Source organism: Lepidochelys kempii, chromosome 2, assembly GCF_965140265.1.
Source record: "Lepidochelys kempii isolate rLepKem1 chromosome 2, rLepKem1.hap2, whole genome shotgun sequence".
NCBI classification, from domain to species: Eukaryota; Metazoa; Chordata; order Testudines; family Cheloniidae; genus Lepidochelys; species Lepidochelys kempii.
Window position 1 is genome coordinate 237,955,368 of NC_133257.1, and position 23,554 is coordinate 237,978,921.

The 23,554-nt window shown below is 38.5% G+C and overlaps 1 protein-coding gene across 8 annotated transcripts in view; it reads right to left on the bottom strand.

Moving 5' to 3' along the window:
- Positions 1 to 23,554, bottom strand: part of MPP7 (MAGUK p55 scaffold protein 7) — a 337,800-nt gene that overhangs the window by 112,682 nt on the left and 201,564 nt on the right. For all 8 annotated transcript variants that reach the window (XR_012157600.1, XM_073334350.1, XM_073334349.1 and 5 more), the window contains 2 exons: positions 22,515 to 22,592; positions 15,884 to 15,964 (listed from right to left, as the gene is read on the bottom strand). Coding sequence is in view for 7 of the 8 variants with exons in the window: in XM_073334350.1 (XP_073190451.1) it covers positions 15,884 to 15,964; positions 22,515 to 22,592 (159 nt within the window). In the remaining variant the exon portion in view is untranslated. The remainder of the gene's footprint in view (positions 1 to 15,883; positions 15,965 to 22,514; positions 22,593 to 23,554) is intronic.

Here is a 23,554-nt window from a genome sequence, read left to right on the forward strand (position 1 = left end):
CATGGTGGATTTTTATTCCTGAATATATGGACTTCCTTTCACAAAAGGGTAATTTCCTTGCCTGAAAATGTAGTTTCAGATCCACCAATCTGAACTGATGGGTTTACCTGTAGCTGTTACTCAGGCAGTAACAGCCAATAGAAGGTTAGACTTTTCACGTCTTCAGGCTCCCACTTCCTCTTGCTCATTGCTTGGAACCCCAGGAGACACTTCCAAAGTCTAACTATTCTCACTGTCCATAGAAACTTACAGCCAGTCCATGCCATCTGGTATAGGTGTTAATATTCTTCCAGATGGCAGCCCTATGATTTTTCCTCAATTGTGGCCTCTGCCTTTTCTGCTCACATATGGCTATTATGGCAGAGTAAGCCCTGATTTTAAACCAACAATGAAGAATTTCAGACCAGTATGCCTCTTAAATTCATAACCTGACTCATGTAGCCAAAGTGTTCTTGACAGTTTAATCCCCTCCCTCTCCTTAAGTATCTTCCCAGAGCACAAACAGATGAGCTGTATGCTGGAAACGATGTTCTGAACAAATGATCATCCTTCTAATATTTGGGCAATCCTTCATCAGCTCCTTTTTTGAAGAAACAGAGGTAGAATGAAGTGATGGCTACCTCCTGACGAAAAATAAGTGTCTTTGTAGAGATAGCATATATCTTTTGTTCTCTGACCTAAATCTCTTGAAGACTGAATCTGAAAAAGATAAGAAAATATTATAGAAAAATAAGAAGCAAAGGTTGCATGCCCTTAAGACAGCATGTCTCTCTGAAAGAGGAAAATGTCCTACAGATTCCATTCAGCCTCCATATTGACTAAGTCAAACTATGAGGCTTGAGGACACAAAATAAAAGCCATTGGAGGAGCTGAGCCGAGTCTGAACTTATTCCCTCCCAAAAATCATTAGGATCCTCTTTTCCCCCAAACACACACATGAAGTGCAGTTGGAGAGAAGCCACACAGGTTGTTTTGAATGTATCCCAGAGATGCCCAACTAATAACATTTGAGTTCTTGGAGTCCTACTATTCCAGGAATTGGAGGGTAGCAAATGTGAACCCATCTTTAAAAAAAGACACTGGGCATGATCTTGAGATTTACAAACCAGTAAGTTGGACCAGGTAAAATGACTGCAATGGTAAGTAAAAATAAATTATAAACTACCAAAATGAGCATAGTTATGATAGGGACAAACCAGTATATTTAAAGGAAAATCCTGCTTCTCTTATAAAAATTCTTTGAGCATGTCAACAAAAGAGTGGACACAAGAGAAACAGTTGACATGATTTATATGGACTTTCAAAAAGCTTATGACAAACCCCGCACATAAAGGTATTAGCAGGAGTGTTGTAAGCAAGACAAGTAATTCTGCTGCTCTACTCCGCACTGATTAGGCCTCAACTGGAGTATTGTGTCCAGTTCTGGGTGCCACATTTCAGGAAGGATGTGGACAAATTGGAGAGAGTCCAGAGAAGAGCAACAAAAATGGTTAAAGGTCTAGAAAACATGACCTATAAGGAAAGATTGAAAAAATTGGGTTTGTTTAGTCTGGAAAAGGGAAGACTGAGAGGGGACATGATAACAGTTTTCAAGTATGTAAAAGGTTGTTACAAGGAGGAGGAAGAAAAATTGTTCTTCTTAACCTCTGAGGATAGGACAAGAAGCAATGGGCTTAAATTGCAGCAAGCAAGCTTTAGGTTGGACATTAGGAAAAATTTTCAAACTGTCAGGGTGGTTAAGCACTGGAATAAATTGCCGAAGGAGGTTGTGGAGCCTCCATCATTGGAGATTTTTAAGAGCAGGTGAGACAAACACCTGTCAGGGATGATCTAGGTAATACTTAGTCCTGCCACAAGTGCAGGGGACTGAACTAGATGGTCTCTCTAAGTCCCTTCCAGTCATACGATTATGGAAAACTAAGTAGTCATGGGGTGAGAAAGACAGCAATGATATGGGATTAGCAACTGACAAGAGACAGAAAAAAAGCAGGAAAAAATGGTCAAAGTTCTGGTCTGGACTAGTGTTAAATATATATTCCAGTGATCTGGAAAAGGGGGAAATGGCGAGGAAAGATGGGAGCTATAGGATATGGCCTTCTGGGTGTGAGACAGGAGACTGCTGAAGAAAAGGGTAATCACAAACAGAATGAAAAGGAGACCATTAAGTATCACTGACAGAAAGGACAATTTAATTAATATCTGTTTACTTGGATAGTCATGTCTCCGTAAAATTACTATGTTTTTCCATTTTCATGAGATGAGCAGAATCGCTACTTGATCAAGATGTGATTTTACACTGCATGATGTTTCTCCTCCTAAACTGCCAAATATTTTCTTAATGTTGCCAACCATTTATGTGCTATATGAATACCATCGTTAAATGCATGTAATTCAGCACTCAGTATATAGATTAGTATTGGGGGAATTTCCAGAATTACAGGGACAAGGCAACCAATGGAATGAGAACTCAAGATTTGAAGCTGACACTGTGCAAGCTTAGAACTCTTTTATTCTCCAAGAAGGCTGTCAGAAAGTAGGGGAGGGGACCACAATAGCAGCATACTGCACATAACTTTAGCAAAAGCTGCCAATATCCCTACTCTTAATAGATTCACAGGTTTTTAGGCCAGAAGGGAATACTGTGATCATTTAGTCTAACATCCTGCATAAATGTCAACCATAGTTGCACCCACTAATTCCTGCATCGAGCTCATAACCGTTTTTAATTTCCAAATGGCAGGGAGATGGATTCAGATGATACAATATGGGTACAGTACCCAATAAAAATCTACATTAGATTACAAAAAATTTAGGTGGATCAAAAGATCTTTTCATAGCCAAACATCTCCCACAGAACACTGGGAAAAGTTGTTTTAAAATAAGCATATAAAACAAAACAAAAACAAAATGAAAACTGAACACAAATTTCATCCTTTGTTTCCTTTTTCTTTATTTTTTTTAATCCTCATGTCTCCAACACATAAGAGGAGGAAGCTTCTGGAAGAGAGGAGCTCTCTGTCTTTACTACTCTCCACACAAGTGTCTTCACAGCTATTGTCTACTTCTTCTTCACCCTCATGGTTGATATGTGGGGCATCTATACGTTATCTCCTGAAAAGTAACTGTAGGGCACAATTGCCAACTTTCACATGGTAAATAAGCACACTGACTTTCACAATAAGCCAAAAATCAAGCTAATCCCATTTCAAAACAAGGCCAAAACAAGCCAATCCCCAAGAACCCCAACACTCTATGTGACTAGATCCCATCCAGTGTGCAGTCTGGGATTGTGGTGGGCCTGCTGTACACCCCTGACTCTCTGCCCCCCACCTCCCCGGAGCTGATCAAAAAAAGACGCAACAAGCTACAAGCCAAAACTAGCCACCAAGCAACTCACAAGCAAAATAAGCCAAAAACAAGCCCAATTTTTGCGGTTTTTTCGCAGGTTTGGAATGTCTACTGTAGGGATATGTCTACACAGCAATTAATCCATGACTGGCCCTTGCCAGTTCACTTAGGATGTGGGGCTCTTTCATTTCAGTGTAGACTTCAGAGCTTTGGCTGGGCTCTAGAATCCTGAAAGGTGAGAAGGGGGTGGGGATGGGAAGAGCTTGGACTGTAGACCAAGCCCGGAAGCCTACAGAGCAGCGAAACAGCCCCTTTAGCCCAAGCCCCTTAGCCTGAGTCAGCTCACAAGGGTTAGCTATGGGTTTTTAATTGAAGAGTAGACATATCTTAAGAGGACATTACAGAGTTCCATGTATACTGTGTCAATAGCTTACATATGACATTTGCTCAGAAGAATACAGGTTTTCTTCCCTAAATGCCAGTTGCAAACTCAACCTGCCATCTGAAGGTCAAGCTGGGTTCTTTCTGGCTCCTGCATCACTCCAGGAATGAGAATTCTGCAAATAAAGATTAGTTAACAATTCTGTTGATGCAAGAGGCAAAACAATCAGTCTCATTCTTCTGTATATCTGTAACAAAAGTAAAAATATTAGAAACTTTCTACTTTTGTCAGTACAGAAAGAAGGTATAACTTGGATGACACATGGGAAGCAGATCTATTGTTGAGTATAAAAGTGCCATTTCCACAATGTCATTGCGCTGTCTGTTCAAAACAGCAGCCACTACTTCAAATCAACTCAAACTCCATTTCTGATGTGATATTAAAATATTTTAAAATACAGAGAATCGTATGATGAACACTATCAGCAAACCTAGAAGATTACTGATGACACTTCCAACCTACTTACATAAATATGCAAAATTCTGCTTTCCTGAATAAGTTATAGCTTCCTATTTTGTGATCCCACATGCTAGCAGAGGATATTCTCAGGAGGTAAGAGAGGGGGAAAAAATCTCCCATGATACAGTACAAAGATCAACAAGAGGGGAAGATCATTGTGCATCCTGGGAGACATGGTCCAGCCAGGGAGCACAGCCCATAGTGTGTCTCATATATTCATTCTCCACAACAGCTTAGGTAAACACAGATCAATGTTGCACTGAAATGTTTTATTCAGTTTTCCCAGATACAAAGTAAAGAGCAATGTAAGTGAATTCCATGGGAAAATGTTGATCTTGCAGAAACCACATTTTTCAGCTGAAAAAACAATGAAAAATTCTCAACCAGCTCTGGCTCCAATGGAAAGGGAGCAAGAAAGAAAAAGGCCTGTGAAATGTTAAGTTGAGATCAGGATTTTCTATTATAAATAATAAATATTCTTTGTGACCACCGTAAAACCAGATTTTGCTTACATTTAACCAAAGATATATTTTCTCTGAGAGTTTTCAGTCTCTAATTCTTTTACAAACACCCTAAATAATTTGTTGCTGCCAATAGGACATGTCTTATTGCCGCGCTGTCTTTGTGATCTACTGATGGAATGATAAATTTTAGTTCACGACAGATGTCAAGCCTGCTGTACTGATTCTGGTCCATGTAATGCAGCTGCTAAGCAACTACTGGTTAATGTAATGCAGCCTTAAAATGCTCTTTTGATAAAAGCTTCAATAAATCATTCAAAGCAATAGGCACTCTTATCAGAATAACCCACTAGGCCTCCATAGGAGCCAAGTAAGCAGCAAATGGCTGTGATCATGGCAGCAAACTCATCATTTAATAGGGTACACAATTTACCAACTTCCCACCAATATCACTAGACCACCAAGAAAATGCAGAGTAACTTGTAAAGATCCATTAAAAATACCTAAAAAATAGGTTTTAAAAACTCAGGTATCAATATGCAAGAAATAGTTAAACTAAAAGCACTGAACTTGCTCACGTTTCACGGTGTGTGTAAGTATTTGTATTGTCTAGTTCAAGATCATAAACGGTGATAGTATGAATAAAGCTGAAGTACACAAAGGTGATGAAAAGTGCATTAAACATGCATATTGTTAGCATTTTGTTAAATAAAAGGTCTGAATAATTAAAATCCATTTTAAGTCTATTGAAAATAATGAAATAGGAAGCACACATCTCATTTATGGCTTTGTACTCTAAACCAGTGATTGAGTACCAGATGCTCCTTCTCAGTTTTCTGTTTTAAACCAATTTAAAAATCATAAATAACGTCAAAATTTCTAGATTCTCTCTCTTTTCTGAACAGCATTTTTCAGTAAAGATTGTCTATGGACAAGTTAATTTGAAGGTATTTCCAGTCATGTAAGAGTGGTTCTCTCTTCAATCTAAATTATCTTAATATTACTCCCAAAATTCTATTCACTCTAATGTAATAAAAGAGTAGCCAAGAAAAATACTTATAAGTATGTCCAGTGCTTGTTCTCAGTACAGCTACAGGTACAGTTTCTGAAGTACTCCACATAGTTTAGATTCTCTTGTACCTTGATACATTCAGTCATTCACAGTTGTGCCTTGTGCTCGTGATATGTACTTCTTTTGCACTTCATACTAGGGGTTGGCAATCCTTTTAATATACCCAAACAAACAGGAGGTAAAGAATTCCACTACACGCAGACAGAAAGCTCACAGGCATTGTTAAGTGGTCAGAAAAAAGTCCATGCTTCTCCAAAGCAGAAGAGATATCAACATTTTTAAAAATAATTTTCAGCACAGTGGCTTAGATTTTTTAATATGACTCCAACTGGTGGCTCGCCCACAGGTAATAAATACAATACTTATTATACACAAATCAAAACACACTAAACTTACTCTGACAGGAATTAACTTGAAGAGGTAAATTCAACCGTGTGATATGTAGGAAATTAGGCATGCAACTGCTGTTATTAAAATCCCAGTGTTAAATAAAAGTAAAATTTGAATCCTCTGTCATCTATAACAATCTGCATTTCAAAGTGAATCAAAACCCAGAAAAAAAATGGATTAAATCTGGCATGGCATTCTTTTTGTGACAGAACAATCCTTCTGGCCTGGAGCCAGAGTAACAAAATTTAGCTGCCTGAAATATTAATTCCTATGCTTTATTGCTTTGGTTTTTAGAATTTAAAATTTTAAAAATTAAGAAAAATTGTACTCATGTACCATGGCTGTGTATCAAACAGAACACAGCTTTGTCAGCTTGTTAAAGAAGGAATGGAGAGTTTTTAATCATGGAGTGTGTTTTCCAGTTAAAACTGGAATAGAAATTGAAACCTTTAAAATGTCATTTGGGATTTCCAGGTTATAATAATATTCAGCTTTATCTTTCACTGCTTTTGTAAGACACTGAATTTTGTTTGTTTGTAACAAGGTATATTTTTTGTAAAACATAGCTTTTTCACACAAAAACCACACACACATATGCACACATTACATAATACAGAGAACCATCTCTTTCACATGAACTATTACACAAGCCAGTAGGCATGAACTATTATTTACAATCATACTTAGAGAACAGAATACTATGGAGTATCTATGTCACAAAACCAGAGACAAATCTGTGTACACTTAGATGGATTTTCACTCAAATTTCAACATGCTGTAGCCTTCAGTAAAGAGAAAGATATTTCACCTTCAAGATAGATAAGGAAAGAGAGAACAGACAGAAGCAGGAACATCCTCTATATAGAGAACACTTTGTAAATATTCTGCATTTCAAATGAAGCCTGACAATTAAAACAATCCATGAGTCATGGAAAAGATCTGATTTATTGAGTCATTTAAATGCACAATCATCTATCGGAAGCTTCTTCTGTACCAGCTTGTCATGGGGGGTACTCCCTCGTTACAGGTGGTGCTTCCTCCTGGTCATTCTGGGGAATAGCCCTCTGCCAGATCCAGTGCTTTTCCTTATGATCTCTCCCTCCCCCTGTCCTCTATCTCTCTGCAGCACCTCTCTTGCCCTGGGTACTGCAGCCTCCTCTTTGTGACTTGGTCCTCCAGCCAGATTGCTCTATGCTTTTTCCCCTTCCAGGGCATCAAAGACTTTCTTCCTCAGTCTTAGGCAGCCTTCTCATTCACTGCCTGTTGGGGACACTTCCTCTGTGTTTGGCAGGGGAACCCAAGCCTGCCCTTTACTCTGGATTCCAGCTGAGACACCCTCTAGTCAGCAGCCAAGGTCTGTTCCCTTTTAGACCTTGCTGCCTTTCCTTACCTTCTAGCTCTCCCCGCTTCCCTGGGTTCACCAGCCTCAGCTCCTTCCTTCCAGGGAGTAACTGCAGCCTATTTTCCAGCAGTCCCCATTGCTGCCAATGTCCTGTCTTTATAAACTGTTGTAACAACCAGGCAAGGTACTAACAAGCTTCAACAGGACTTTATTTTCAAAGTGGAAATCTCTTTACCAAGCTGGTTCTGCACCCTCTGTAGCTCTCTCCCAGCCTCTCAACTTCTCCCCCGTCCTTCCTTTCAGACTCCCAACACCCAGTGCTCCCAATTCTAATAATTACAAGCAACATCTAAACACCACATAAACTCAGCCCGAGGCAGGGGATTACTTAGCCACCGGATTCCCCTCAACTGTGCCTGTTGGGTTAATTAGTCCCCTTCTCAATCTATATTAACCCTTTCAGGGCAAGTGTGGGGTGAATACCCCACCACACAGCTGAAGCCAAAAAAGGACTGTAGAAGGAGAAGGTTCCAACCATCAGTGTACAACTGTTTTTGTGGCCCAAATAATAATTTATAATTGACTACTGAGCTTTGGAAAAGTTTTATTTAAAACAAAACAAAAAACGTATGGAATAAAAACCATTCCTGAGCAACACAAGGGCAGGAGATAGGGAATGCAGTGTCTAACACTGAGGCTATTTCTGTTTCACTCATTCACTAGAATCTGTGAATAGAGTGTCGCTCTGAAAATATAGACAATTATCTAAAACAGGAACACTTTAGCGAACAATTAATTTTACCCGGACCTTTTAGGATGTATACAGGCTCTCTGTAAAATGAAGGTCTGCATATTTTGATGTTGATATGAAAAGGAAATTCTGTTAAGAGTTGAAGTGACATTCTTGAAGGATACCCTCCATTGAGAAAGTGATTCCAGAGATGTGTTCCTGGGTCTTGTGGTTATATGTAAACAGTGTGTCTGTTCCCAGAAGTAGAAAAAAACCCACCATGTATGACTCATCTGGAAAGAATCCAAAGTGTCAATCTGGTATAGTTTGAGAAATAATACACACCTTTAGTTCATTACTTATATGCAGTATTGAGACCTTATTGGGAATCTGTGGTTACTCTCGACGAAAGCTCTTTTTTGTGCTTTTTTTAACTCACAGGTCTGATGAAGAGGTAACTGCATAGGTTTCACTCAAGTATGCACAGTACTCTATCATCACAGTTTATATGTCTATCCAGCAGCAGAGTTGCAATGTAAAATAAGAGTCTTGAAAGTACAAGTTATTCATTAAACTATTATCTTACTGAAGAAGCAAGGTCAGCTGCAAACAGAGCTACAAATATATAATTTACAGCTTTATCCCAGAAATAAGAAAACTCTGAAAAAGTCACGCCATATGAGTAGAGTCCTGCAAATCTGCAGAGATCTGCTTTAGATCTGCGGACCATTTTTGCGTATCGCAGACGGATGCAGGTACAAATTTTGTATCCACTCAGGGCTCTATATATGAGCAAAAATTTATGATGAAAATGATGGAGGATAGCAGCTGAGGATATTAACTAATTCGGGGTAGGCAATATACAAACTAATTTAAAGGACCAGCTTCATTTTTATTAACAAACTTCTTAAAGAGATAAAATATAAAATCCAATGATAAAAAAGCCCAGAAATAATCAGGGACAGGAGACTGGATATGTTCTCAGGAGGCTTTTTGTTATAGCAGCAGGTTTTGTGTTTCTTTGATTTGTGATGGCTAAACAAGGGCCCAGAATAGTTGAAGTTGCCAAGATGCAATAGTTCTATATTCTGTTTAACTGAAAGGTAACAATACTTTGCTGAATAAAGCCTTTTAAAATGCATTAAACTACTACTTCTGGCTGGTTGTTTTGAAAAAGATGCACAAGGTAGCCGTCTCAGTGTATTAAAATTTCAGAAGGCAATTTAGTAGGAGATCTGTTTTGTTAAGACAGTAACAGAGTCCCAGGATATGCTCTCTGAACACTGCTGTTGTAATACACACTAAAAACAGACAGCTGGGGAACACAGATAAGGTTCTCACTTTCCAGGACTCTATGATACAGGTTTTGTTGACTGACACTGAGTAAACAAATTTATACAGTATATACAAACAGGTTTCAGAGTAGCAGCCGTGTTAGTCTGTATTCGCAAAAAGAAAAGGAGTGCTTGTGGCACCTTAGAGACTAACAAATAAATCTGTTAGTCTCTAAGGTGCCACAAGTACTCCTTTTCTTTGTACACAAACAGTACCACAAAACTAAGCTGCATAGCTTAAAGAAACATAGTACATTATATCCTATAGTTAACTATTATATATTTATATAAATATATATAGGCTTGTCAGGAGACTGAACAGTTTCCATATGAGATGCCTGAAAAAGTGGGAAGACAAAATATGAAACACAGAGGTGCTGGAGCATGCAGGACTGACACTTAAAAACTATTATCAAGAAAAGGAGGTTGCAGTGGCTTGGTCACGTCAGGAGAATGGGAAGAGATTGTATCCCCAAGAATATTTTGTTCAGGGTGATGTGAGGTGGCTCTAGAAAGCGGGGTTCCCTTTATGACAGGACCATGACGTGTGCAAAAATGATATTAAGTCATTCAACATCAGTGTAGAAAACTGGAAGGGGTGCGCGCAGAATCCCGTTCAATCTGGAGGGAGTATCTGGCACTGGGTGCAGCTCAACACGAAGCAGCTTTAATTCAGAGGATGGAAGCAATGCGAGAAAGAAGAAAGCAGCGTGCTATAATCTTGGACTTCAACTCAGACAGTACATGGATCTATGAAATTTGTAACAAGCTGTGTTGCTCCCTAACTGGGCTTGTCAGCTATAAACTGATTCATCGGGCACCTGACTAGACCTTTACGTGTACAGCATGATCCGGTGGATCGACGGTTGCCTATAACTATCGTATATGTACACAAATAAATATTAACTCAGAGCTCTCCTACTACATTTAATCTCCATACCACACTACAATGTGTCACATAATGTAAGCCATTGGGGTGTGGCTTGTGTTAATTACACTACTGTTATATCATTACGGGAAACAAGGTTACATAATCTATTAAGTACACAAAATACAAACCCTGCAACTTTAAGTTCCCATTGTGCCAATATCACAAATAATGTCCTTTTTCACAGAGTTAGATTGTGTAAAACTTACTCATGTTGGTGAATAATCTAGCCAATGGTGATCACTATTAGGGTGCCAGATATCAAACTGTAAACAAAAACACTAATGTTAAATTGACCTTTTGAACCTATTGACCTACAGAGGGATGAGTTAAGCTATATTAAGTCAATATTTGTACAAAGAAGTTACAGAAGTCGTACACCTCACTACACATTTTAACATTAGATTATGTCTGAGGAGTGAGGCAAGACTATCAGTCTATGTTATAAATTTGTGATGAACAGGCTGAAAAAGTGAGAATAAGTTATAAAGTATGAAAATATTTGTTTATGCTTTAGGTATCAGTAATGATGCAATGTTTAAATCATAACTCAATATCCAATACTGCAAATATAACAACACTAGCTGTTTGCATGGTTCACATTCATAGGATTCTGCAGCTGTATTTTAAATCTGTATGACCGAACAAGCACACGGTCTTTCCTCAAACTGTAATGCTTGGTCCTAATCCACTCTCAGATATCTTATGCACAGATGAAGAAAACCACTTGATTTCCTCCTGGAGTCAAACACTTTCATCTGTTTCAGTGTTCTGTTTTAACTGGAGGAGATAAATGCCTCCATTTCAAGTGCATTTAATTACAGTATAGGAAGAGGAATTCTGGGGTAGGTGTGGTAGAATATTATGTGACATTTTTAAAATATTAGCAAAGTCCCTTTAATTTAAAATCTATTCTTTGCAAAAGAATATCCTTGGGATAAGTTTGAATTACATTTTAAACGTCGCAATTCCAACTAATTAAATGTCTCTTGTGGAAGTTATTTCTTGCTTCAGGACATTCCTCTGTGAATGGGAAACAACACTGGGATAACATGAACTTGTCAGTGCTTTACAAAACCAACAGATAAGAAGTACACATACTCAGACATCTTATCAGTAAAAGTTAACTTCATAATGTTTTATTGTGTTCACCAAATTAACACAGTTGCTAAAAACCTCTAGACCTTATTGCTAATTAATCCTGTACAGCCTGGGTGCCACTGGTCTTACATTCATTGTCCTGTGTCTGACACTCTTCACAACAAAGCGGGTGGGATCATGATCTTGGCGTAATGCAGCAGGGCAGTGAAGAGATTAAAGCAGGGATGGAAGACAACAAGAAATACTCCATCTGGCCCCACGTACAATCGCAGTTATAACCTGGGTCAGGAGAGGAAGATCCCCCAACAGAACAATAACCTCCAGTTACCATATAAACCAAGTTGTGAACAATTTTCATGACTGAAAAAATATTCAGTTATCCCAGGAGATTTTAACTGTTTGGAAACTGCTCTATAGAACATTTTCCCCCAGACCAACCCTTCTTCCCCGCAAAAAAAAACCCCACAAAACACCCCTCCACTTTTCAGGAGTCAATATCAATTCTGTATGTAATAATTCAGTAGGGCTAGACACTGCTCAATAAACTGCATAAGGACAACACATAGTTGCACAGTCCAAGGAGTAGGGAAGAATTAGGACTATAAGGAATCAGAGCTCCCTCCCTGCTTCCCCCTTTGCCCAGCAGGGGGAGCGGGGTGCAGAGGGGCAAAGGATGAAAGGAAATAATTAATCCAGAGCCCATTATTGAATATATCATATTCTTTCTTGGCTAATATGTCAGGGGGAGAGATCAAGGTTCTTCCCTCCCCTCACTAGCCACCTGCCCAGGGATAGGTGTGTCGCAAGAGTATCAGGCACAAAGTCCCTTCTCTCCACTCATGCCCATGCCCAAGGTCTAGCAAGATCAGCCATGCAGGGAGGTGAGGAGTTTTCTGTCTTATATATTTCTGTCTTCTCAGGATTGCCCAGCAGGGTTACACAAAGAGTCTGTTACAGTCTGTCCAGCCATTCCATTCTCCTGTAGCCAAAAAGGATATTCAGCTATGTTAATGTGGCTGTTAGATTCATACTAGTGCAGTAACAGGCAACAGGTTATACATGGGAACATATGTTTTTCTCCCAGAAATCCCATTAAGATTGTCACAATGAGTTTAGCTAGTTAAAACTAAAAAACAGAGGCCCTAAGACTAATGAGATACTAAGTACTGGGATGGGTGCATGTAATCAATATGTAATGCTAGCATATTCACGAGGAGAATGGGATGCCGCATAGGGCAAATATAATTGTGAAGGAGCATGCTAAGACTTAGGAGTCATTCTGCAGAGCCCCTACCTGGAAGGTAAAATAAAAAGGCAAGAGGCTCAATGACAGCACCACAGGAACCACACTGCATAGACATTGCATTCTGGGAGGAAAGGGTTTGGAACAGAAAGCCAGAAATCCCTGTTGTAAGACAAATGCAGGAACAACTGAATCCTGTCAGTTATGTCCTATCCAAACACACAAAAGGTGCCAAGTTCAGAATGATAACTCAACCATTACATGGGTATATAGTAAGCCACTTAACTCTAGTAACAACTCAGCAAGAGGAACAAGATAATTGCATAAGTGTACATCATTGAATGGGAAAGACAGTTTTCATCAATGGTCTTCTGGAGAATACGAGCAGTCACTGTTTAATGAGTGAACATGCTGACAAAAATTCAATAAATTTTACCAAACTTATCTGTATTCGGGTAGCACCTAGAGGTCCCAATCAAGAACCAGTAACACATCAAAGAAAACAAGCTGAATTTGTGTAGAGCGGACCAAATTTATCAGAGTAGACAACCACTGTAACCCATGCTAAAACAGTGTGGCTCTTTGTTCCCCCTCCAGATGCTACACCACAAGGACAGGGTTATCACCTCACTCTTGCCGCCAAGCTTTAGCAGACTCATTAGCCTCCATACTTGACCTAGCCACTGCAGCAGGACAAACAACCTGGCCCGCCTTGATTATCATGCACATTGTAGGGAGAGTGGTCACTTTGGATGAACTATTAGCAGCAGGAGAGTGAGTTTGTGTGTGTATGGGGGTGGGGGGTGAGAAAACCTGGATTTGTGCTGGAAATGGCCCATCTTGATTTTCATAGACATTGTAAGGAGAGTGGTCACTTTGGATAAGCTATTACCAGCAGGAGAGTGGGTTTGTGTGTGTGGTTTTTGAAAAAGGGGGGGTGGGGGGGTTAGAAAACCTGGATTTGTGCTGGAAATGGCCCACCTTGATTATCATACACATTGTAAAGAGAGTGGTCACTTTGGATGGGCTATTACCAGCAGGAGAGTGAGTTTGTGTATGGGGGGGCGGAGGGTGAGAAAACCTGGATTTGTGCTGGAAATGGCCCAACTTGATTATCATAAACTTGGATTTAAACCTGGAGAATGGTCAGTTTAGATGAGCTATTACCAGCAGGAGAGTGAGTTTGTGTGTGTATGGGGGTGGGGGGGATGTGAGAAAACCTTGATCTATGCAGGAAATAGCCCGACTTGATTATGTAAAGAGTTGTCACTTTGGATGGGCTAGCACCAGCAGGAGAGTGAATTTGTGTGGGGGGGTGGAGGGTGAGAAAACCTGGATTTGTGCTGGAAATGGCCCACCTGTTGATCACTTTAGATAAGCTATTACCAGCAGGACAGTGGGGTGGGAGGAGGTATTGTTTCATGATTTCTGTGTGTATATAAAGTCTGCTGCAGTTTCCACGGTAAACATCTGATGAAGTGAGCTGTAGCTCACGAAAGCTCATGCTCAAATAAATTGGTTAGTCTCTAAGGTGCCACAAGTACTCCTTTTCTTTTTGCGAATACAGACTAACATGGCTGTTCCTCTGAAATTTGTAAGGAGAGTGATCACTTTAGATAAGCTATTACCAGCAGGAGAGTGGGGTGGGAGGAGGTATTGTTTCATGGTCTCTGTGTATATAATGTCTTCTGCAGTTTCCACAGTATGCATCCGATAAAGTGAGCTGTAGCTCACGAAAGCTTATGCTCAAATAAATTGGTTAGTCTCTAAGGTGCCACAAGTACTCCTTTTCTTTTTGCAAATACAGACTAACACGGCTGTTACTCTGAAAATTGAAATAATAGGTTACACCTTTATAACTCCTTATGAAAGGTGGTGATTTAGTTTCTTAAAACAATACAATTGGGACCAGAGAACAGCCTTTAGACTCATTCCATTAAGGCCTCAATGTTGAAAAATATGCACGGTCTACCGCCACCTGAGAATATCCAGTAACATATAGGTGTGGATAATGAGGAACTGGCATTTTTTTGAATGGCAGGCTGAGTGAAACATGCTAAGGAAGTTTAGGTATTGTCTATCACCTCGGACCAAAAGCAGGCTATCACCGTGCAACACAGGTACGGGATAACAACAAAAATCATATGTGCACAGCAAGACCTTGAGAATAGAAAGCGTCATTGCTTTATGCCTTCAGTCTTATAACAGTTAATAGGTACTACAGTACCTTGACTGTTGAACTACTGCCATTGCATAAAACTGAGCAACGGAGGGACTATAAAGAGGTAACTCCACTATATGGAGCTACTTCTGCTCCTTCACCACCAAAATGGCTATTGTCTAAACAGTCATTAACCCAGACACAGGAACATATACATTAGTGACTAGTGTATACCTGTTTAACTTATTTTTTCATCCCATCCCTAGTGAAAAACAAACAAAAGAAGCTGCTAATATGGGTTAAATTTGATTATAGCATACATATATTACTGTCAGCTGAAAAGTGATGAATCCCTGATGTAGGGCATTTTATGGAATCCTATGAGGTTTTGTATGATAATTGGGAGAATTTTGGATGTTTTTTGAGAACTACATTAACTACATGCATCATCTGAGGTATAAAATCCTACTCTTTATATATATACACATTACTCACACTTTTCACTTTAATTCATGTATTCTGTACCAGTCATCAATTAAAAAAGAAATTATAGTTAAGTCATAACAGTGGTTTCAACATATGTATACATTTACTAAAAGACATTTGAAAAAAAAATTATTGTGCAAGTTTAATTTCTTAAACACCTTTTTTTTTAAGCAGCTGTTGTAAATAACTAATACCGCTCCACTGAAATTCTTTTGTGAATGTCAGTAACAATTACAATCTACTGGTAATACTAACTGCCTTTCTTGCAGTATTAATACTGAGTCCCTCCTTCGTAGTATTTGAAAAAGTTGACTGAAACAGACAAAACCTTCTGGAGCCTTAGAAAATGGGTATGCGTGTGATTTGCAGGTGTAACACATCCTCACCTTGATATTAGGTTTTGACAGTAGTTTCAACAGCTCTCCGATCTCAGTGTTCAGTGGCTTGCTCTGCAGCTCCTCAGCCAGCTGTGAGGGAGATTGAATTGACACAAAGAACATTAGTAAGAGCATTGTTTTACCCAGTGCCTCAGTGACAACTGAGAATCTATCCTGTTCAAGGTTATTACTTTCCAGTGTGTTCAAACAGAAGCCAGCATGAAGAAAAACAGACTATCAATCATTGCGCTTCTTTTCTGGCCCTCGGTGGACCAGATTTAAGCCAGGCTTTTCGGCTCAGTTTAACTCAAGTAATCATATCTGGCAACAGTGCAGCCAGATCGCATTCTGATTTATAGCAATGAGAGCAAATCCCAGCACTTCATTTAAGTGAATGGTCCTTTGCATGCAGACAAAGGACTGCTTGTAAAAACGACTGGATCAAACTTTGACACTGTCTATAAAAAACAGCTTCTGAATGAGGTGGTGAAATCCACACTGCTTCCAAAAACCCACAGTAGCTCTGCTGTTTAGGGCTGGTGAAGAGAAGCAAAATGCCCCTACAGAGCAAGCAGTCTGAACCTTTTATTATGTTTACCCACACATGGCAAGTAGCTTGTTAAAATGTAAAGCAGGTTAATCATACTATGGCCTACAACAGGTCACCAGCTATTCAAACATGCAAAATCTACAGAATATGTCCTAACAACAAGATCAGTAATTTATGTTTGGTAATACTACAACGTTGTGATTTGGTGAACAATAGATCAACAGTCTAACATTTAATTCCAGAGCTACTTTCCTCATGTTTGAGTTTTTATCATCACTAAATTCTTAACTAATTTGGATTTAAGATGCATATTTTTACTACTATAGGATTTCAGACGTCAGCTATTTTTCCAGGGCAGGGGAAAGCCAAAACACATTTTACATCACTGAAATCTGGTCTAGAATTATGAAGTTTTACACAGTACCTCATCCAAAACGATTTCATATAATCACTTTTTAATGTTAAATAAATACTATAAAAATGTCTCAAAGAAAAATGGTTATTTGCAGCAAGTAATTTTATTGATCTAAATACTAAAGTTAAAATTACTTTCAGTTCACAGAAATCAAACTAAAAGATTTTCAAAAGTTGCTAAATGAATAATGTAATTTTTATACAATATATATCTCCATCATACAATTATAAAATCCTAAACATTAAAAATATAAAAACAGCTAATAAGAATAATTTCCATATATTTTCCATTATCCTTACAATTCAGATTTAGGATTAATAAAATTGACAAGAAAGTTCACCATATACATTCTAATAACTGTTTAACTCTGACCGACACAGACAAAAGTTGATCATAAACAGCAATAAAGTACTTTGCCATATAAGAGCTAGGTATTATTATTATTATATTCATATATTAATACTATAGGCGTTTACAACGGGAAATCAGCTTAATGGTCAGCAGACTGAAGTGTTTTCAGGCACATAAAACCAAGCAACAATGCAAACTAATGACAGGTCTAGTGTACTATGGTTTTTCAGTTAGTTTTAAGAAGCTGAACATGATCTGTGAAGATACTAGCTCCTAGTGTCTTCTGTGGCAGTTAAGCACTGCAGGTTCCCTTTGTACTCTCTTGCTTTGGCTTCATACTGCTCATTACTATTGATTAAAGTCTACCAATGGCAGCTTCACTGACAAAGACACATTCCTTAATGAGTAAGATTATGAACAGGTTCAAATCAGTTTTTTTCCCTTTAAACTGTGTTACACACAAATGGTAAACTATAGCAGAGCTGATCCTCCAAGATAATGGACTATGCACAGGTGTGAATATACAAGCTTCAGAAGAGTTGTATTCCATAGCAAGGAGGAAACAGAAAAACCATGACAATTTTAAAGGCTTTTTTTAAAAAACAACAACAAAAACACAACTTATAAACTTGAAAAAAAAAGCTCTGAATAGTTGAAAAAGCAAAAAAAAAATCTTGTTCTCGACTAAAGTCTTCAGAAGGAAATACTATTGCCATAAAAATGTAAAGCATCTACAGTAACTCTGGTGTTGCCTATAGGGAAACAGAAACTGAAGAGAATGTTTGCTGGTATGCATATAAAAGGCACCACAGCTGTTGCTACATTTTTGGAAGTAGTACGTTATTTTGTAGAGTTTTTTTTAATGTAAGGGGTTATTTCTGGTGTGACCTGTGCAGTGTACTTTGGGTATGTGTTGTTGCAATGACTGATCACCTGAACACATGGAGGATTGCAGGAACACAAGTCTCAGAGATGCTCTTCTGAAATTCTCCCTTTTAAGGGAATTGTTGCATCTTACCTAGTACATTCTTCACCTAATTTTATAGAGGACAACGACTACAGAGAGGGGAATATGAAGCAATCCTAAGAAAAAGCAAACCAGAGCCAGAGATCGTGAAAGAGGAGAGACCATGCCAGAACAGAGGTAGGACAGAGAGGGGATTCTGGGGTGAAGACATTTGTGGGTTTAGAGAGAAAGTTGTGAAAGCCTTTACATCAGCACAGTACTGATTCAAATAACAGTTTTTAAATTATCTGGTTTCTGAGTGAGCATTTGCATTATAATAATATATTTTCTGTAGTTTTTGATTTTATGTTAACCACATAGTATAGTCTGAACACCTTGGCTTTGTGATAAGGTGTGGACAGGCCTCTGGCATAATAACTTCACCTTATAAGAAATTGGGGTATGCATGAAAATGTTTAGATTTGAAGCCTGGTTGCAACTGCTTCCTTCATAATTACTATCAAAAGCCTTAGTACCAATCATAAGCGTAAAAACAAACTCATAAAAACACTTAGTATTTTTGGGAGCACTGTTCCATGTTTTGGTTTTATAACACGCAGGAAATATGGCATTTCTTATTAATAAGAATATTTCTTTGTTTTTCTAACTATAAAACAGTTAATAGCAGCAGGAAAAGAACCATTCATTCAAAATCTGTTGAAAAACAACATCTGTTAAATTGCTAATATGCATTGTTGTTGTAGCCATGTCAGTCTCACAATATTAGAGAGACAAGGTGGGTGAGGTAACGTATTTTATTGAACCAATTTCTGTTAGTGAACGAGACAAGATTTTAAGGTACACAGAGCTCTTCTTCAGGTCTGGGAAAGGTACTCAGAGTATCACAGCTAACTAGAAGATTGAACAGGTAGCATATATTCTAAGGGACCATTCAAACTGAAGAGGCACCATTAACACCCCTCAAGCCATAGGACAAAATTTAAAAGGGGGATGGTGAGGGGTTGTGGGTTACAGATTGTTGTAATGAGTCATAAATGCAATGTTTTTATTAAGACCATGATTTTTAGTGTCTAGCTAGGCAAGGATTTAAGCTCCCAGGCTTGTCTTTTGAAAGTGTTATGCAGGATTCCTTTGAGAATGAAGATGGATAGGTCAGATATAGAGTGATATGAAAAACACCCGCAGGTGAACACTTTTCACAAAACGATCATTCTATATCTGACCTATCTGTCCTCATCCTCAAAGGAAATCTGAACAACACTATCAAAAGATGAGCCTGGACACTTAAATTCTTAACTTTGCTAGACATTAAAAATCATGGTCTTAATAAAAACACTGCATTTATGGCTTATTACAATGATCTGTAACCCACTAACCCCCTCTTTTTGTCCTATGGTCACAGGGGTATTAACAGGCCACTTCATCTTGAATGATCCCTAAGAACAGAGGTGGGCAAACTACGGCCCGCAGGCCACATCCGGCCCACGGGAGCCTCCTGCCCGGCCCCTGAGCTCCCAGCCGGGGAGGCTAGCTCCCGGCCCCTCCCCTACTATTCCCCCCCCCCCCCCCGCAGCCTCAGCTCACTGCGCTGCCGGCGCAATGCTCTGGGCAGCACGGCTGCCTGTCCTGGTGCTCTGGGCGGCGCAGCTCTAGTGCTGCCAGCCACCAGTGCTCCAGGCAGCACGGTAAGGGGGCAGGGAGGGTTGGATAGAGGGCAGGGGAGTTTGGGGTGGTGGTCAGGGGGTGGAGGTGTGAAGTCGGGGCGGTCAGAGGGCAGGGAATGGGGGGTTGAATGGGGGCAGAAGTCCCATGGGCACCATCAGGGAGCAAGAAGCACAGCCTCCCCTAACCGGCCCTCCATACAATTTCGGAAACCTGATATGGCCCTCAGGCCAAAAAGTTTGCTCACCTCTACCTTAGAATATGTCCTAACTACTTATGTTAAACTATCTGTTCAATCATGTATTTAGCTGTGATGCTTTTAGTACCTTTCCCAGACCTGAAGAAGACCTGTGTAGCTCAAAAGCTTGTCTCACTCACCAACAGAAGTTGGTCCAATAAAAGATATTACCTCACCTACCTTGTCTCTGTTATATCACTAAAAAAGAAAAGGAATACTTATGGCACCTTAGAGACTAACCAATTTATTTGAGCATAAGCTTTCGTGAGCTACAGCTCACTTCATTGGATGCATATTGTGGAAACTACAGAAGACATTATATACACAGAGACCATTATATACACAGAGGCCATTTCCAGCACAACTTGATTATCATACACATTGTAAGGAGAGTGATCACTTTAGATAAGCTATTACCAGCAGGAGAGTGGGGTGGGAGGAGGTATTGTTTCATGGTCTCTGTGTATATAATGTCTTCTGCAGTTTCCACAGTATGCATCCGATGAAGTGAGCTGTAGCTCACGAAAGCTTATGCTCAAATAAATTGGTTAGTCTCTAAGGTGCCACAAGTACTCCTTTTCTTTTTGCGAATACAGACTAACACGGCTGTTACTCTGAAACCTGTTATACCACTAACATGCTCTTAAATCCTTGAAGGCTTATTAGCTGTCAACAAGAGTGCCAAACATTTAATGCAACTCTAATCCCCCAATTCCATGTATTTTAAAGTTATACAAAATATGTTGTGTACAAGTTAATTTACAATCCCATAAAAATGTACTGATAACATATTCACAAGCGCACAAAACTGGGTTCTAAGAAGTGCTTAGCTTGAATTCAGTAGAACTCCACACTTTACAGGAATGGGCCCATAATGTGAACTCTTCAAATTACACAAAAAGAATGACAAAAGTACTAGAAACCCCAGGTATCAACCAAAGTCAAATCTTAAAAATTACCATTACGCAGAAATCACAGATTCACATCTCTAATGCATACACTTCTTGTAGAACATATGCTATTAATTTTTTATTACATATTTAGTGTAGTAAAGATCAATGGTCTAAATTTTCAGAACTGAGCAGAGATTAGTTTGGGCACCAAGAAATAAGGCACTCCAAGAGACATCTTAAAGGGACCCGATATTCAGAGAGCAGGTGCTCAGAACTTTTGAAATCAGGACCATTTCAAGTGTTTTAAGTTGTGCACTCAAAAGATAAGGCACTCAAACTCTAACTTGGTTTACGCTGTGTGACAAGAGGTTAATGAACAGAATTTTGGAAGTACATTTTTATGACCTTTCTAGGTTGCAAAATAATTATTTGCCTAAATGCAGTTACTTCAAATAAAACATTGTTAATATAAACCTCTGATGCCACCTTAAATTTTTTATTATATTTGATACATCACAGGATGTTTATATCCTCTCACTGAAACATGATTAAATTCTCATAAATGGGCTTTTTCATGAATGTTTCAAACATAGTGATATTCTTCATTTTGTAAGATATGTTGTAACCCTAAATATGTCAATAGTTTCATGCCAGATAAACAAATAGCTTATTTAAAATGTACGGGCATTATATAGAAACAATAACTAAGCATTCAAAGAAGATTTATGAAATGCATCAAGATTCAAGGCCTCCATGTTTGAAATTAATCCTAAAACATATTGTGTTTATCAAAAGAAAAAAAAAAACCTGAAATCACCAATTACAACAAAGACTAATGGATTTCACTTAAACCACAGTTTAATAAAACATCTCTCTCTCCATCCTTCCTCAGATTCAGTCATAGTTTATACAGGTGTGTGCAAAATTCATCTGAATCCTGGAATTAACCAAACAGCAAGAAATGCAGGTTGGATTTTTTTTCATTTAAAATAAAAATTATAGTAACAGGAAATTAACTACTCTATCAATGCCGACCACTTCTATAATTTATTTTTAGTTATAAAGGTAATTTGGAAAGCTCTAATATCCATAAATCACTACTGTTTTGTTTTCAAACAGGTATTTTTTTGGACAACCCCACCTTTTTATGTATTTCATAAGCCTCATTTCTGTAGTATTATGTGTCATTCTTCTTGTCCTGTCAACAGTACAGCTATCTCATTGGTCTTTATTTTTCCAGGTATTCCTCGTCTCTGACCTTCTCAAAACACCAACAGTTGACAGCTTTTCCCTCCCAGTAGAATTCCAACCTGAAATTTCTATTACATAGTTACCAAAGCAGAACAAGAGGCTATCTTGCCATGTTTTTACAACAGGAAAGTGAATAAAAATCAAAGTAATATCAGCAATAAGCCCAGTGATGACAGCACCTTTGGAAACATTTGCAGCTTCTTATGATTTCAGCTCAGAGGATTACATTCATATGTTTGCACTATGAGGAGTTCTGCTTGCAGACAGTTTTTTGGGAGACCTGGTACCAGTGATCTCAGCAGGGGACACTTACATCATCTGCCAAGGCTGCTGCACCATGGAGTATGGGTACAGGGCTCTGTTTTTCATAGTAATGCAGTTTCTCATGAATCTGGAAGACAATTGCACAAAAAAGATAAGTATGCTTAGTAGCAAAACAAATATGACAACACAGCCTTATTGAGTTAACTGATCTGCTGAGTGTCTGTAACTAAAGAAACATCCTTTTATAAATCTGTAGGTGGCAATAATGTAGATGCAATTCATCAACCACCTCTGTTGAAGCGCTAAGAACATGAAATCAGATGGAAAAAATTTTCAGTATGTAGACCAACCCACAGAAAAACTAAACATTTGGGATTTTCCCCTCAGTTTTCTATGCCTGTATTTCTGACATATTGCTTTAAGTATCTATTACATTTTACATTGCTGATGAAAATACAAAGCATAAAGTGTTTATCCCTAAAATGAATATAAAACCTCTTGTAAATTATGATTTATTAAGTGGAATAATAGCCTGCCACCCACATTTTGACAGACAGTTCAGTGGATTTGCTGCAGTCATTAAAATAATTCAGAAAGAAGGGCAAAATAGTGTTAATATGAATCCCAACAGTGCAAGAAAAAGTTGTATTTCAACAAATTAAAATACTTAGATTTTATTATAAATTTTTACTAAATAGTGTTGCCAAAATTTAAAAAGTTTCATAGTTGTAGAATGCAACGTTCTTTGGTTTTTTTCAAAAGGAGAACACACATATCATTTAAATACCTTCTCTCCACACATAAGTGAGGTATTTTAAGTAGAATTTCCACTGCTAAATCTTAAAATAGAGAAAACATTTTTGAAAAGTCTTTAAAATCTTCCTATCTTTGAGAATACTTCATCTTTTTTTAATTTATATTGTTCACCTATCGCCATTATCTAGACACAAATAAAATAAACAAAATAAAAAGATGACATAAATAACTTAGATTATCATTAACCAGTAAAAACATCTAACCTACTAGAACACTGCCCCCCTCCTCAGCACAAGCATGGACTCCAACCAGTAGAAGCAGCTATAGAAGTAC